Below are 17,229 nucleotides of genomic sequence, written 5' to 3' on the forward strand. Positions count from 1 at the left end.
ACACAACATGGCGGCGCCCTGCGGAGGAAGCCGCCGGCGACACCATCGCCCTGCCAGCACATCCCCACATATTGAGGGTAAGGAGGGTTAAAACAGGGGCGCGGGGGGACCGGAGGGGACTTGGCTACATCTACGTTATAGTTATTTTAAAGAGAGATAAAACGTTACTATATAGAAGTGCATAGATATTTTAGATAAATTAGAACAGAAATTTAAATTTTCCTCCACTAAAATAATTCACTCTACAAGTATACCACTAGGAGGAGTGAGGGATTTACATATAGTCCATTCGGAAAAGTTCCTTCCATTTACATACCACAAGTGAGAAAAATAAGACAGAACTGCATCTGGCTTTTTCAAACAGTTTCACAATCCTTTGTGTCATTCTTCCTGCAGAGATTTCCGTTCTTAAGATCATGAAAATAATGGCACATCTGATCTACTGGCAAATGTCTCCTATTGTACGTGCATCTCCTGAACATCTGGAAGTGAGTACTTTGATTTGATTATAAATACAATCGTTAAATGTAGCTACAGCTGACACTTTAAGACGTTCCTGCATAAAGTTGCAATGCTTCCTAGGATCAAACTCACACAGTGACATCTGGGTGATTAGTGCCTTTCTTTTAACCAAAATCATATTTTTAAGTTAGTTTGTAAACACTATCACCTAAAACTTGGGAGGGCTTTGATTTCCTCTGGCTACAAACTATTGTCTGATGCTAGTGTGTTTTCATGTATTTACTGTACAAAGTCAGAGCACACACTATCCCCTTCCCTTATTTTTTACTGGCCGTCCGACAAGAACAGGGAGGGATAAGGTGCAACAAAACACATGACTCTACTCTTCAGAAGCACTTAAGAAATCCAAGTGTGAAAGAAAGAAAGAAAGGAGCCCTATTTTTGTTTCTTTGGAAGAGTATATTAAGGAAGTTTATTAGATACTTAATTTTTTTTACAAAAGATTGTATTTTTGGTCAGTTATGTGGGATTGCATCTTTAGTCATTTTTTAAGGATCCATTTTCAGCCAACTTAAGTTTATTGGGTCCAATCTTACCCATAGATGTCCCCCTCCATCCTGAGATGTTCTGAGCAGAGGGGCAGAAAGGGTAAGAGAAGAAGCTTCACCAGGAGACTTGATTGAGATCAAGTCAATACCGTCCACTACCCAACCTACGTTCATTACGACTGGTCTGTCTACCCTTGTTCATTACTGCTAATATTATATATCCCAATATGTTTGAACCACACTATCTGGAAAAAGACAGAACTTTCTCCCCATAATCTTCATTAAGTGCACGCTATCTAAGGTACTGACCGATATCCATATCAATGGGCATTGAAGACACCATATACCCTTAACCATGGTGATGGTGAGGACCTGGATTGAGCCTGTAGTTGCAGGAGTCCAGGTTGGCAGCTCTTTCTACGACACTGGGCTGCTGATGGTGGTGAAGAATAATTATAATCACACTAACTCCTCTTCTAACAGCTCCAGTGAGGATGCACTACAGAAAGCCATCTCAAACTTCTATATCATCTACAACCTGATTATGGGGTTAACCCCTTTGCTGTCTGCATATATTCTGGCAAACATTGGTGACAAAAAGAACAGGAAGATCCCTATATGTGTGCCTCTCGGTGGGTACCTGATATCCAGGTTGGTTCTGCTTTTTGTGATTCTTCTGGACTGGCCAATAGAGGTGATGTATGGCTCTGCTGCCTTGAATGGCTTAACTGGTTGGTTCACAACTTACTGGGCTGGTGTCATGGTCTGGGCATCACTGGGCTGCTCTGAGAAGAGAAGGTCTCTTCAACTCATTATCGTTGAACTGGTTTATGGGTTGGCTGGGTTCATTGGCAGCTTGGTGTCTGGTCATATCTTCATTCCTTCAAAAATTACACACCATCCGGGTGCTGTTCTGGTCTCCTTTAGCATTGGCTGCTATGCCTTCTGCCTCCTGTACAGCATTTTTGTTTTGAAAATATCTAATTCAGAAGAAACATGCACTAGTCCAAGTAAAGATGAACACAAAGCAATCAGGGAAAACCTACATGAACCCATCAACTCAGAGTATACAGAACACAGCAGATTGTTAGGTGACAAGCCTGATGGAAGCTCAGCAGTCAACACATATGATGTTCATACAACCATACCTTCATCCAATGTTATCATCATTATTCTGTTTGCCAGCGCTGTCCTGTACAATGTTGCTTCTAATGCAGCTGAAGATGTGATTACTGTGTATGTGCTAAAGAAACCTTTAAGCTGGGGTCCAGTGGATATTGGTTACGGCAACGCTGCCGGCTACATGATTTACATCACCAGCTTACTAGGGGTTTATGTTTTCTCCAAGTGTTGTGGGGATCTATCCATGATCATTATTGGAATGGTGTCATTCTGCGCTGGGATTCTGATAATGGCCTTTGTGCGCTGGACTTTCCTGTACTACATTGGTAAGTAAATACAAATCAATTATTCAGTAAGCATGCTCTGCATTTGATACCGTATATTAGTGTATTTTTGTGAAAAATAAGCACAATTTTGCATTGAACACCAGCTATAAACATTGTAAACTAATAAGTTAAATCAATTGAAGTAAATGTATCAGAAGATAAAGCAATAACTGGGATGGAATTTCCAATTAGTCATTTAATAAGCAGACAAACAATTCTTACTTTATGCACTTGTGCAAAGAAACTGTCGTTTGCCAATATATACAGTATGTACAGTATGGTGTTCCATGCTTTTTGCATTTTATCTTACTTATAGTGTATCCTTTTATTATTTATTGTTAATATTAGTTAGTTAGAAATCAAAAGCTATTCTAGTGCTAAGTCTCAAATAAAATCTGTCTGTATCCTTCTCTGACATGAGATACAACAAACCAGAAACAAATCATGTGACTGAATTATAGAGAGTAAAAAAAAAAACATACTGTTTTTCATTTTTTAAAATGTAATGTGGGTGAGTGCTGGAACTCTAGTTGATATATAGTGGGAAAATGTTGCACACCAATAATCAAAAATAAATATAAGATAATGATACCGGTGCTCTCTAACTCAATGAGGGAAGGCTCGCTGCAATCCAGGTTCAGGATAAACAAAAAAAGAAGGGTAGAGGCGTCACGGATTTTATAAATGCAATAATTTGTTGAAGCCAAAATAAAGTGTCCAACGTTTCAGCTGTCACAGCAGCCTTAGTCAAGGAGTGGCACTCCTCCACAGCCAAAACGTTGGACACTTTATTTGGCTTCAATAAATTTATTGCATTTAGAAAATCCGTGGAGTCTCTACTCTTCCTTATTTGTATGGAAGATATATGCATACGTGTGTTATTATCCAAATGGCAACTAACATTCAAAAATAAATAATAAAAAAAAACACATAACTGTCCAATACATTTTTATATACAAGAATGTGTATGCAGTCTTTATTTTCCCCATCATATACTCATTTCCCCCAATAGCAACCTGCTTGTGAATCTTTAGACTCAATGTAATTAACAATTACAATGGATCATATGTACAAACACATTTACTTTGCGGATATAAACAGAGTTTATCAGTCTATTCAATAAAGACTGGCAGCAGAACTGGTTTCATACACGGAAAGTTTTGGAACATAAATTATACCAATTTTTAAAGTTCAATTTTCTGTTAAGGGAAAAAAGAAAAAAAAAAGGAAAACCGCAGCACACCAGGTTATATCAAAACATCCTTCTCTTGTATTACTGATGAGTTACATTACAATATGGTGTTCCAGTATATTCTGAAGTTCCAATTCCAATGGGACCCAAACATTGAAAATTGAAACACCAACAGCAGGAGTATGCAAACCGCGAATTTGATCTAATCACGTTAGTAGCGTGAGGAATACAATAATAGTAATACGTAACAATATTTTTTTCTTACTGATGGAGCCAGACTTGCTGTCCTCGTGGCCGCAGAGAAAAATGCGGAGACCTTCCGGGCCCGTCTGTTGCCTTTCAGCGACCACAAAGTCAGCAAGTCTTGTGGCCCGGAAGGATTAATGCTGCAAGTCTTGCGGCCCGGAAGGCTCCCTCAGGGCTGGAGATCTGTGGCCGCACTGCAGCCGCATTGGCACAGTGAAAATCGCAGCACATTGGACAGGGAATCTGGCTACGTCTGTATAGAGGGTTGACAGTGTATGCAGTTTTGCAGGCGTAACGAGTCTCACAGAGCAAACAATCTTATTCTGGTGTCTAAGGCACAGGGAAATACAGAGCCAACACTGGGCATGAACCATGCTCCCTTGCTTTAAAGTCAGTGTAACTGTTTTCAGAGTCAGTGCCTTTACTTACTGAGCCATGCCAGCAGCCACACAAACATCAATATAATCTAATGTTCACATATCAAAGGTTATCAGGATGATCAATTATGAAGCCTGCGTGATCACTATTTGTTGGGTCATGCAAGGCTATATATATGTTTGTTCGTTGATTTTATTAGTTGCCTCCGTTATTACGTGAGCATTTGTTGATCTTTATGTTTGTATTTCTCATGCTACTAACACAATATGAGGTGTCTGCTGGGTCTCAGTTCAGATATTTTAACATTGGAATTCCGGGCCGTGATTTGGATACTCGCAGCCTTCGTGTTTGTGTTTCCATTTTGTCACTTTTGTGCTGTATCTCTTGCACACGGTTTAGCGGTGGTGGGTTTTATAAGGTGAGTGCCTTTGTGTCAGCTGCACCCTGAGGAAGGTCCCGATGGCACTGAAACATTGGAAGGTACTGACTCCTCTTTGTGTAATGTAACATATCAATAATACAAGTGGACGATTTTTTAACAAAATCTGGTGTGCTGCTGTTTCCGTTTACGTGCCATAACATGCTTCGTGGTGCTGACTAACTCAACACCAATTAAAGTACATGGTCATGCACCCCACTTTGAAATATGATGCTGGCACCCTGTGGTTTTGCTTGGCTGCCTTTATACAGAGAAACCCAATACTGTATAATTTATTTTGCATTAAATGGTATTTATAATCAAATGTGTTCTGATTATTAAAACAGTTCCACCTACAGTTTACATTTAATTACATTAATAATTACTTTTTTTCCTTAACTGTTTATTATTTCTAGCTCGGGCTGTGATGATGTTCTCTTTTATCCCAACACCAGCCATCAGGTCTGTGATATCCAAACATATTCACGGGTCATCTTATGGTGAGTGACAGCTTTTCATTTAGCATCCTATTAGATCAGCTAAAGCATCAACATTAACAAACTCTCTGTACTATACCTTAAACTCACAGGAGATACTGCTGCTAAAATGAGATTTCAGGTGTAGACAACAAAATGTGACTACAGTACCATGTAAATACAAGTTCTGAACATCAGAATTTTCCCATTACGTATTTTCATATACCGACTTCCACACAAGGGAGATGCAACTACAATTATTACAAGCGTCTAAAGATCTTGATTTTAATGAAATGCAATGTTGACCCAAAACATACTGTAGGCTGTTGTAACTGTGCTTATAAAGAAAGGAAATACAACACAATAAAGAAGCGCTCTAAAAATATGTGATATATATCTTAGTCTAAACTAAATAGATTAGTGATAGGGAGCTGCTTGAAGAAAAAGAACAGTTCCCAGTTCTTTGATTGGAGAGTCTATTCAGGGGTATCAGCGCACCTCCAAGAAATGAAGCAGAGAAAAGCAAAAGATGGTGAAGTACAGTATGTCTTAGCAATTCCATGTATACATAGACTGGTGAGATATGCACTTACTTCTAAGTGCCTGTACTCAGGCATGTAAAGGTTTCTTTTGTAGCTTGATAATCGGGTATAGATGAGCAGAAACCTTGCAGTCAAATTTATGTATAAAAACACATGCAGGTTTACACGGAGTAAATGGTAAAGGGACACTAGTTGCAGGCGCGCGGACTCTGTCTCCTGACAGCGACTTTCGCCGTTCCAGCCGGCGTCTTTCATCACTTCCGGTGGTCCTCTGCGCTCTCAGAAACTGGTCCCCACGGCAACCCTACGCGTTTCGATGGGGCGAAAGTGGGGTCACCGCCCCTGTTCAAACATTAGCAAATAGCAATATTGTTTTTTCACTCTTGTATTGTTTCACACTCTTTTCTCACTCGTACTGACCAGTCCTTATAACCACACCTTGTTTAATTGAAGCTTTCTATATTCCTTTCCAGGCAAAGTCTTTGTCGTGCTTCAGCTGGCCATAGACATTCTGAGCGTGAGTTTTTCAGCAGGATTCAATAAAGTATATCAAGCTACACTAGATTGGTTCAGTGGATTCTGTTTCATTTTGTGTTGCATCATTGGTTTACTCAGCATTATTCCTGTCAGGTAAGCACAGAGATGGTGTGTAACACCAGTGTACAGCAGAATAACATTTCTTATTGGTAAACAGCAAAAACATGCATGTTATTTTATTGCAGACATAATAAATTGTGTACACAGTGTTAGTTTCACAAGAATATCTGCGACAAAGACACAGGGAAGCTATGTAGGTGATACAGCTTACAAAATAGATGCAACTGCAGCTGTTTACAGTATATGTACAGTTGCAAGAAAAAGTTTGTGAACCCCAATGATAAGTATGTAGATACCACAGTCTAACCTTCTTGAATAAAAACCAGCCTTTTCTTACATTTTCAATAGGGTTTATAATAACCAATTCCATGTCTTTTGAAGAAAAAAAAAAGTTATATAAATTAGACAAACAATAAGTAATTAAGAGTCATTGTATGTGTAAATAATTCGGTAGATCTTCAGGTGTTAGTTTGGGAGGTCCCACCCTATATCAAGATCAGAAACTTAGTGAGCTTAGTTTACGCCATACAGGTGTGGGGAAACACGTCATGCTACGATAAAAATAAATCTCTGAGAATCTCAGAAAAGCAATTATTTATGCTCATCAGTCTCAAAAGGGTCCCAAAAACCATTTCTAAAGATTTGAGGCTCCACCAATCCACTGTCAGACAAATGGAGAAAGTTCAAGACCACAGTCACTCTACCTATGAGCGGTCATCCTACCAAAATCTCTCAAAGAACAAACCGGCAAATCTTCCAAGAAGTTACAAAGAACCCCAGAGTAACATCCAAGGATCTGCCGGCCACTTTCGCCTTGGCTAATGTGAGTGTTCATGACTCAACTATCAGAAAATGACTGAACAAAAATGGTGTTCATGGAAGGATAGCCAGGAGAAAACCACTGTTCTCTAAAAACCATTGCTGCCTCTCTGAAGTTCGCCAAAGAGCACATAGATGATCTACAAGACTTCTGGAATAATGTTCTCTGGACAGACGAGTCAAAGGTAGAACTTTTTGGCCTCAATGAGAAATGTTATGTTTGGCGAAAATTAAAACTGCGTTCGAACAGCAGAACCTCATTCCAACCATCAAGCATGCTTGTGGGAGTGTGATGGTTTGGGGCTGCTTTGCTGTCTCAGGACCTGGACGGCTTGCCATCATTGACACAGCCATAAATTCTGCATTGTATCAGAAGATTCTAGAGGAGAATGTCAGGCCATCCGTCCGTGAGCTGAAGCTGAAGTGAAAGTGGGTCATGCAGCAAGACAATGATCCTAAACATACAAGCAGATCTACAAAAGAATATCTATAGAAGAATAAATTCTGTGTTTTTAGAATGGCTTGTCAAAGTCTGGACCTAAACCTCATCGAAATATTGTGGCAGGACGTGAAGTGAGCTGTCCATGCAAGGAAGCCCTCAAATGTCACTGAATTAAAGCAGTTCTGTAAGGAAGAATAGGCCAAAATTCCTCAAACCGATGTGAGATACTGACCAGCAGTTACAGGAAATGCTTAGTTGAAGTCATTGCTGCTTAACGAGGGTGCCAGCAGGTACTGAATCTAAAAGGTTAACATCCTTTTTTACATATGGATATTGAATGTTGAATCATTTGTGGATAAATAAATGTTGAAAAAGTATCCTGTTTTTGTGTAATTTGTTTAATCACATTATCTTTATCTATTATTAGGACTTAGGACTTAGATTAAGATCTAATAATAATATTAATAATAATAGCATGTTTTTGTATAGCGCTGCTAGTTATACATAGCGCTTTACAGAGACATTTTGCAGGCACAGGTCCCTGCCCCATGGAGCTTACAATCTATATTTTTGGTGCCTGAGGCACACGGAGATAAAGTGACTTGCCCAAGGTCACAAGGAGCCGACACCAGGAAGAAGGAGCAGAGCCACAGAGGGTTTGATTACTGTCTTCATTTGCTTTTCCCATTAACCTTTCATTGACTGTTGTGGACTCCTGGTGCCTCTTTGCAAGCTGCTTTCTTGCAAGCTGTGTTCAGCCTTTACTGTACCATTGCCCACAGTTTCTTGTGGTACTTGAACTACTGGCATTGACTTGAGTGGATTCTTGCTGCCCTGCTATTAGCTGTTTAGCTGTATTTAGCCTACACTGTATGTTTGCTATCTATTTTCAGGGGTGTCTGATTTGACCAGTTATAGGGGAAGGGAGGCTTAGGGAAGTACCTCTTGGTCTTTTGGACCAGGGGGAATGGGCCAGATGAAGAGGTAGTCCCTCGAAATGTTGCTCCCCCTAGCATACTTTCCGTTCTCCGTTTTGTGTATATTCCTTGTGTATATTCATGTTTTTTCCCCTTTTGGTGGAATCCATACGTCAGAACATCTCCTCTGTCTCTTCCTCCCATCCTACACCTCTTCCTAACTCTCCTCCTTCCTTCCTTGACTCTTTTTCCACTGTCTCAGAGGAGGATGTGTCGCTGTTGATCGCCTCTTCTCCCTCTACCACTTGCCCTCTTGACCCCATTCCCTCCCATCTCCTAAAACCTCTTGCTCCTACTATAATCCCTATGCTCACACATATTTTTAACTCCTCCCTCTGCTCTGGAACCTTTCCATCCTCCTTCAAACATGCAACAGTCATACCATTACGCAAAAACAGCAAGCTTGACCCTCCCTGTCTTTCTAACTATCGACCTGTCTCCCTCCTGCCTTTTACCTCTAAACTCCTTGAACGTCTTGTATTCTCTCGCTTGCTCCATTTTCTCAACACCTATTCTCTCCTAGACCCTCTACAATCTGGCTTCCGCACTGCTCACTCCACGGAAACAGCCCTCACTAAAATAACTGATGACCTCCATGCTACCAAAGACAGAGGTCATTACATTCTGCTCATATTACTCGACCTCTCTGCAGCATTTGACACTGTGGACCACCCTCTTCTCCTTCACATTCTCCATACTCCTGCTATTCGGAACAAAGCTCTATCCTGGATCTCATCCTACCTCTCCCATCGTACTTTCAGTGTCTCTTCTGCTAACACCTCCTCCACCTCTATTGATCTCTCTGTGGGGGTACTCCAGGGCTCTGTCCTGGGACCTCTTCTCTTTTCTCTGTACACACTCTCTCTAGGTGACCTAATAACATCTTTTGGGTTTAATTATCGCCTCTATGCTGATGACACACAAATATACTTTTCAACACCCGACCTTACACCTGCTGTACAAACCAAAGTTTCTGAATGTCTCTCTGCTATATCATCCTGGATGGCCCTCCGCCGCCTTAAACTCAACATCGCTAAAACAGAGCTCCTCATACTTCCTCCCAAACCTGGACCTACTACCTCCTTCCACATTACTGTTGGAACTACGATCGTACACCCAGTAGCCCAAGCACGCTGCCTAGGGGTCACACTCGACTCCTCTCTCACATTCGCCCCTCACATTCAAAACATTTCTAAAACCTGTCGATTTTTCCTCCACAATATAACTAAGATACGCCCTTTCCTCTGTTGCTCGACTGCTAAAACTCTGACTCAGGCCCTCATTCTCTCCCGTCTTGATTACTGTAACTTCCTGCTGTCCGGCCTTCCTGCCTCTCACCTGTCTCCCCTACAATCTATCCTAAACGCTGCTGCCAGAATCACTCTACTCTTTCCTAGATCTGTCTCAGCATCTCCCCTCATGAAATCCCTCTCCTGGCATCCGATCAAATCCCGCATCTCACACTCCATTCTTCTCCTCACTTTTAAAGCTTTACACTCTTCTGCCCCTCCTCACATCTCGTTATGCACCATCCAGACTCTTGCGTTCTTCTCAAGGATGTCTTCTTTCTACCCCCTTTGTATCTAAAGCCCTCTCCCGCCTTAAACCATTTTCACTGACTGCCCCACACCTCGGGAATGCCCTTCCCCTCAGTACCCGACTAGCACCCTCTCTATCCACCTTTAAGTCCCACCTTAAGACACACTTGCTTAAAGAAGCATATGAATAGCACTGTGAATATTCTGAACACACGATACATAAAGCTTGGCCCCCTGCAGACGCACTTACCAGTACTCCCTCCTACTGTCTCTGTACGTTCTCCCTACCTACCAATTAGACTGTAAGCTCTGCGGGGTAGGGACTCCTCTTCCTTAATGTTACTTTTATGTCTAAAGCACTTCTTCCCATGCTCTGTTATTTATTTGATTACCACATGTATTACTACTGTGGAGCGCTATGTACATTAATGGCGCTATATAAATAAAGACATACAATACAATACAATAGAACACCAAGTCAGTGGCAGATTCATCAAGCGCCTTGACTGGCTAGTGCACCCGATCTGGCATTCCAGTCAATAGGAGTTAACGCCAAATTGAGGGCACTTGATGAATCTACCACATAGCGGGGACTAAAAATAAAAACAGAAATGTTCCTTTGCAGCAAGTAGATATTCAGGATGGTTCAAATTAAATGCAGGCTTCAAAAACAACAACAAAAGAATACACACACACACATATATATACTTCAGTATTAGGTGATACCTTTTTTATTTGGACTAACAATTTATGTCATAGGACAAGCTTTCAAGAGTTCTCCTCTCTTCCTCATGTCAGCAATACTGGTTTACGAAGAAATCTATGGCTAAAACAGAGGTTTGGAGAGCAGAAAAAAACAGAGATTTAGATAAGGTAGGTGAGAAAGGGATGTTTGAAGAAAGTGACAAGTAACAGCATGGAGGGGGAAGGGGATGCTCTGGGGGGGGGAGTTGTGGATAAGAACATTGGCAGAGAAGCAGACAGGATCATTACAAACAATTGTGATAGTGTGTGAGAAACCCCATATCTGCATTAAGTCCTCTTGTTTTGGTGTCAAACAGTCTTATCATTCTGAGTTCAAATGTATTCCGTTCTTGGGTGTGTTTAAACATTCCATTGAAAACATTTGTGCAACGCCTCCAGTGATAGCAGGCTACAGGGTTACTGGAGACAGTGCCCACCATGACAGTCTTCTCTTGAATACCCCTACCCAGTAGACTGTAGGCTCAGGCAGGGGTATATAAAACAGGATCCTTTATTGGCAGCCACTGCAGTAGTTATTACAGTGAATGCATAAGGTTTTATGATAGGTCCCAGACCTCTGGATGGTACCGGCCTTCTCACAGTCTAGAGGCCTGGCACTCTGTTCAGATCTTTGGCTGCAGTCAGGCCCAGGAGGGAGAGAGTGACCTGGACTGCATGTCTCTACCTCAGGAGTGGGAGACCTGGACAGAATATAATTTAGAACACTTCCTCCCTAAGGCACAGAAGGGGAGGACACAAGGTCTGCACCATGATTGGCTACACACAGACCCAGTTCATCTCCACCCTTGTCGCTCAGAGAAGCAGCATGGTGGGGGGGGGGGGGGGCGGGTAAACTCCACAGGATAGCCTGTAGCTACTAGGACTTATGTGACAGGAGGCAGAAAGTATAACCTGGAGCAGCCATGGCAACACATCCATACATACATATACACTGTACACACATACATATATACATATACACTGTACACACATACATACATATACACTGTACACACATACATACATACATACAGATACACTGTACATACATACATACATATACACTGTACACACATACATACATATACACTGCACACACATACATACATATACACTGCACACACATACATACATATACACTGTACACACATACATACATATACACTGTACACACATACATACATATACACTGTACACACATACATACATACATACAGATACACTGTACATACATATACACTGTACATACAGCAGCGGCAGCTCTTATTCGAGCAAAAGCCGCTGGCTGTATGTGGCTGGGAAGCGGGTAGCCGCGGCGCGTGGCGGCGCACTGTGACGTCACAGTCACATGCGCGCCCGGCTTCCCCGTCTTCCCCGGCTTCCCCAGGCTTCCCCGACACCCCTGGAGATGACATTAAGGTAAGCGGGGGTTCGGGGAAGCAGAGTGGCAGAGCAGAAGGGGTACAGGGGTCCGGAAGCATGTGTAAATTGCGCGCGATGGAGGAGGGGGGGTGAGTGGGGGAACGCGGCGGCGCGCGTGCATTACTGGCGGCAGCTGGGGCAGATCCCGGCATGCCGCCGGTATTTAGTTCAATAAGATATGTCGCTACTGTACATACATACATATACACTGTACACACATACATACATATACACTGCACACACATACATACATATACACTGTACACACATACATACATATACACTGTACACACATACATATATACATATACATACAGATACACTGTACACACATACATACATATACATATACACTGTACACACATACATACATACATATACACTGTACACACATACATACATATACACTGTACACACATACATACATACATACATATACACTGTACACACATACATACATACATATACACTGTACACACATACATACATACATATACACAGTACACACATACATACACATACATATACACTGTACACACATACATACATACATATACACTGTACATACATACATACATATACACTGTACACACATACATACATACATATACACTGCACACACATACATACATATACACTGTACACATATACATACATATACACTGTACACACATACATATATACATATACATACAGATACACTGTACACACATACATACATATACATATACACTGTACACACATACATACATACATATACACTGTACACACATACATACATATACACTGTACACACATACATACATATACACTGTACACACATACATACATACATACATATACACTGTACACACATACATACATATACACTGTACACACATACATACATACATACATATACACAGTACACACATACATACACATACACACTGTACACACATACATACATACATATACACTGTACACACATACATATACACTGTACACACATACATACATATACACTGTACACACATACATACATACATATACACTGTACACACATACATACATACATATACACTGTACATACATACATACATATACACTGTACACACATACATATACACTGTACACACATACATACATATACACTGTACACACATACATACATACATATACACTGTACACACATACATACATACATATACACTGTACACACATACATACATATACACTGTACACACATACATACATACATATACACTGTACATACATACATACATAAACACACTGTGGGGCCTGTATGAAAATAGGTTTGACTAAAACTGTTGAGAACTGTATACTGTATTTCCAGCTTAGTAATCTATTTCCTCCACACCAGGTGCAGTGTAGCCATCTGAGGTCTATTTTTGTCATATACAGTACTGTAGGTGGAAAATGCATTGAGTTCCATTGGTATTCATTTGTCTTCTACCCCTCCTGGAACAGCACAAACATGCCTTGTCATCACTGTTGCAAAAACATCAAGAGGAAAAAAAGACGGGCATCGGCTTTTGCTGTCCCAGGAAAAGCAGATTCCATAGAAATTAGCGATGCATATCAAGGCTCCCAGTGTCATAAATGACACCAAAACAGAAGAAAATAATGATATGTTAATTATTATAATACATTGCATTTAGCAAAGTTTTAGTAGTGTTAAAGGCTATATTTTATATCGTATTTAGGCCCATGGTTACCAAGCAGCCTTCTGCAATAGGACCAGAAAGGGTCTAACGGCAAAGGACTACTAAGTAAATGTGGCCCTTAATGTTTTCATCTGGAGCAGTCAGTGGTCAACGTGTCATTATAAAGGAAGTGGTGAGATTTTGCTGGAATGCAGAAAAGGGCAAGACATTTGTAAACATAAAACCACAGAGGGGAATGTTTTTTTTGTAAAATAGATTTGGTTTATTTAAAAAAAAATAAAAAAAAAAAAAAAAAATGGAGTTTTATGTCAGGCTAAACTAAACCGTGGAAATTATGCTAATCTATGAGAGCAATATGGCCGATGGGTTCAGCCTCACTCTGGTGGCCAATAAGAAGTCACAACGTTATTGGCTTTCTATTGGGTGACCTCACAGCCATATGGATTTGCAGTAATTTACTGGAACAATTGCCTTGTTAAGCTGCAACTGCTGCACCCCTGGAGCTTGGAGTCCTGTGGTTCAAATAAAGTTTAATATAAAGTAAAAGTTGACCGGCTCAGATTGCTGAAACAAGTACTTGTGGAAACTACTGAACACACTCGCTTGATCCCTATTTGTACTCTAACCCTAAAACAGAGTCCAACATAGCACAAAGCAAAACAAGAAGGGACAATATTGTTCACTCCTTTACTCTAGGTATTTTCCAAAACGATATAACGGGCTAAGACTTTTGAGCAAGGCTGCATCATAATATAAACGTGCTGTAGATCCAAATGTGTTTTGTTGTTGATGCCTGCTTTAAAAAATTCAAAGCATTTATTTTCTCTTCAGTTCATTGTGACTATTTTCTCTTCAGTTCATTGTGACTATTTTCTCTTGTCTTCAGTATTGCAGCTTGCAAGCAGTGTTCAGGAAGGTATCAGAATCTGCGGGATGCTCAAGAATGAACAGCCTAAAGGACATATTACAGTATATACTGTATAATCTGACTTTGTCATCCATATCTGCTGTAGTGTTTTAAGTCATTTACATATTTAACGAGACAAACTTTTAGTGAAATATGCCGTGCAGTTTCAGTATGTGTAGTTATACTTAAATTCTTTTTTTTAAAAATTGTTTTCTCATTGTACGACATGAAATGTTATGTGTATATCTACCTGAAGTGCAATAATAAAAACAAAAGAAAAGTTATACTTCCTGTTAATAAAGCACATGCAATCGGTTGAAAATAAATTTTACTAAGAGACATTCACATACCTGATTAAAGCAGCAATACTACATTCCCGACTTTTTTCTCCTTCGTAAATGTAAAGCATGTGACAATATATAATTCTACATTCTAACCTAAGCTGGCAATTGTTTGCTGCTCCTGTTATACATCTGTAAACATCCTGATTGTGTGCCTAACAAAATGGCCGCCTTTCAGTTTCAATCCATCCTTCAGTCAGTATAACTCAGCAGCTACAGTACAATGTTTCCAGATATTACTAAGTATTCTGTAGCCACAGGGTTATACAGTATGCTACTGTAGATATAAGTATGGCCAGATAGCTGAACTCATCCTCCTTTGATAGTACAACAAGTCCTTTTGTCTTTTCTTATCTGAATTGAGGTAGTTACAGAAATGAAAAGGTTCTTGTGGGTGTAGTTGTGTGGGTAGAGAGTGCTTCTCTATGTGAAGTGCTTCTGTATCAAGGGACAGTCAAACGGATTGCTTTGCAAGGGAGTAGGTAAAAATGGTAGTACTCACTCAGCCTGCATGGGATGAAAAGGAAGTATGTCACAATTGTCACACAGGAATAGCCTGAGGACCAAACTACCTGTGAATACAGACAGGGGAGTATGGAAACTTGACACCCTCTACAATTCAATATGCCGTTTTGTTCTCCAATGCAACTACAACACACATCACTGCGAAATGCTCAAAGAACTAGATTGGTCATCACTTGAGTCTAGGCGCAAAGTTCATCTCTCCTGTCTTGCCTTCAAATACTTTCTGGGCAAGCTACCCGTCTATCTGAACAAGCTCCTCACCCCTAACACATGCAGCACTTATCATCTGAGATCTGACTCCAAAAAATTGTTCATAGTCCCAAGGTTCAGCAAAGTATCCGGTCGTTCCTCCTTCTCTTACCGTGCACCCCAAAACTGGAACAATCTACCGGAGACTCTCACAGGCGCCACCCGTCAAAGTTCTTTCAAAACTAAAGCTGTTTAACCTTTTGATCTGGTCTGTAACTGTTACATACGCCTATAATATTTATTATATCTAGCTGTGCATGCTATGTCTTGTATATAATGTATACCCTGATCACTTAAGTAACTGTATTTGTAACCATGTATTATTTGTCATCTTAACTCTATGCCCAGGACATACTTGAAAACGATAGGTAACTCTCAATGTATTACTTCCTGGTAAAACATTTGATAAATAAATAAATTTAAGGTAATAGCCCTAATAGCTTAATAGGTACAGTCTTAAAAATGAGAATTCACGCGGCTCACCATTGTTTTTGTTTCTTTGCATTTTTTTCCTACCCGTTAGTAATCTTTTTACCCCTTCTAATGCTGTTTTTATTTCTAAATCTGATGCTTTGTTCATGCGAGATAGGAGTTTGCAACATGGTGGTTAGAATGGCACTCTCCCCAGTGCAGGCTAAAGGTTACCATGGTATCAGAATCTGTAGATTAAACAGCAATACTACATACTCTGCCCCCCCCATTCTTATTGTTATATGTACAACATGTGACCATGTATAATTCTACATTCTCCTGTTATAAATATGGCAAAATCCTGATTGTGTGACTAACATAATGGCCGACTTCAGTCTGTGTAACTCAGCAGCTACAATGTATAATTGCAAGGTAATATTATGTATTGTTTATTTAACTGTTAACAGCTCAAACTGCTGGGAACATTGGCAACAAATTATGACAAACAGGAAGTATGTTACAAAGATCTTGCACTGCTTGTGAGGTGGGCTAGAACCTGCTATAGAAATCAAGGGATGCTCAATATATTAAAATTCATTAAGAAAGGCTTTTTTAAGAGTTAAATAATAGTATTTTTTTAGTCACTATTATCTAATACTACAGAACTAATTTATTTTAAAAAATTCACATGGTTTGTCACTTTAAGAACTGACACTTGATAAACTTGAAGTAGTAGGAAACCCTCTTCACCCAGAATCTTGCCTTGTTTGACAGTCTTGTGATTTCATGTCAATAAATTAAAAATCAGTGGGGAAAAAGTAAGTGTCACTTACAGTTATGTAGTTATTCTGGATCCAGCATTGGTCAGTTCCAGTAGCAC

The 17,229-nt window shown here is 40.2% G+C and overlaps 1 protein-coding gene across 7 annotated transcripts; it reads left to right on the top strand.

Moving 5' to 3' along the window:
- Positions 1-363: 363 nt before the first annotated feature.
- On the top strand, positions 364-15,196 carry LOC142491338 (solute carrier family 46 member 2-like). Of its 7 annotated transcripts, none has more exons than XM_075593819.1 (6): positions 364-488; positions 1,494-2,458; positions 5,109-5,192; positions 6,184-6,227; positions 10,843-10,956; positions 14,803-15,196. In XM_075593819.1, exons 2-6 carry the CDS (start codon positions 1,555-1,557, stop codon positions 14,935-14,937), a joined length of 1,281 nt encoding a protein of 426 aa, XP_075449934.1. In that variant the 5' UTR covers positions 364-488; positions 1,494-1,554; the 3' UTR covers positions 14,938-15,196. The 7 variants fall into 7 exon arrangements, with proteins under 7 accessions (XP_075449934.1, XP_075449889.1, XP_075449879.1 ...); XM_075593774.1 differs by having other exon boundaries at positions 400-488; positions 1,065-2,458; XM_075593764.1 differs by lacking the exon at positions 364-488 and having other exon boundaries at positions 504-2,458.
- The last annotated feature ends 2,033 nt before the right edge of the window (positions 15,197-17,229 follow it).

The sequence above is a fragment of the Ascaphus truei genome, chromosome 1, assembly GCF_040206685.1.
Source record: "Ascaphus truei isolate aAscTru1 chromosome 1, aAscTru1.hap1, whole genome shotgun sequence".
In the NCBI taxonomy this organism is placed as follows: domain Eukaryota; kingdom Metazoa; phylum Chordata; class Amphibia; order Anura; family Ascaphidae; genus Ascaphus; species Ascaphus truei.

Excerpts from the sequence above, each read along its gene's own strand:
- LOC142491338 (XM_075593774.1), top strand. The coding sequence starts at position 1,366 with ATGGTGATGGTGAGGACCTGGATTGAGCCTGTAGTTGCAGGAGTCCAG. Across the intron at positions 2,459-5,108 it reads GACTTTCCTGTACTACATTG|CTCGGGCTGTGATGATGTTC; the intron begins GTAAGTAAATAC and ends TATTATTTCTAG. Across the intron at positions 5,193-6,183 it reads TATTCACGGGTCATCTTATG|GCAAAGTCTTTGTCGTGCTT; the intron begins GTGAGTGACAGC and ends ATTCCTTTCCAG.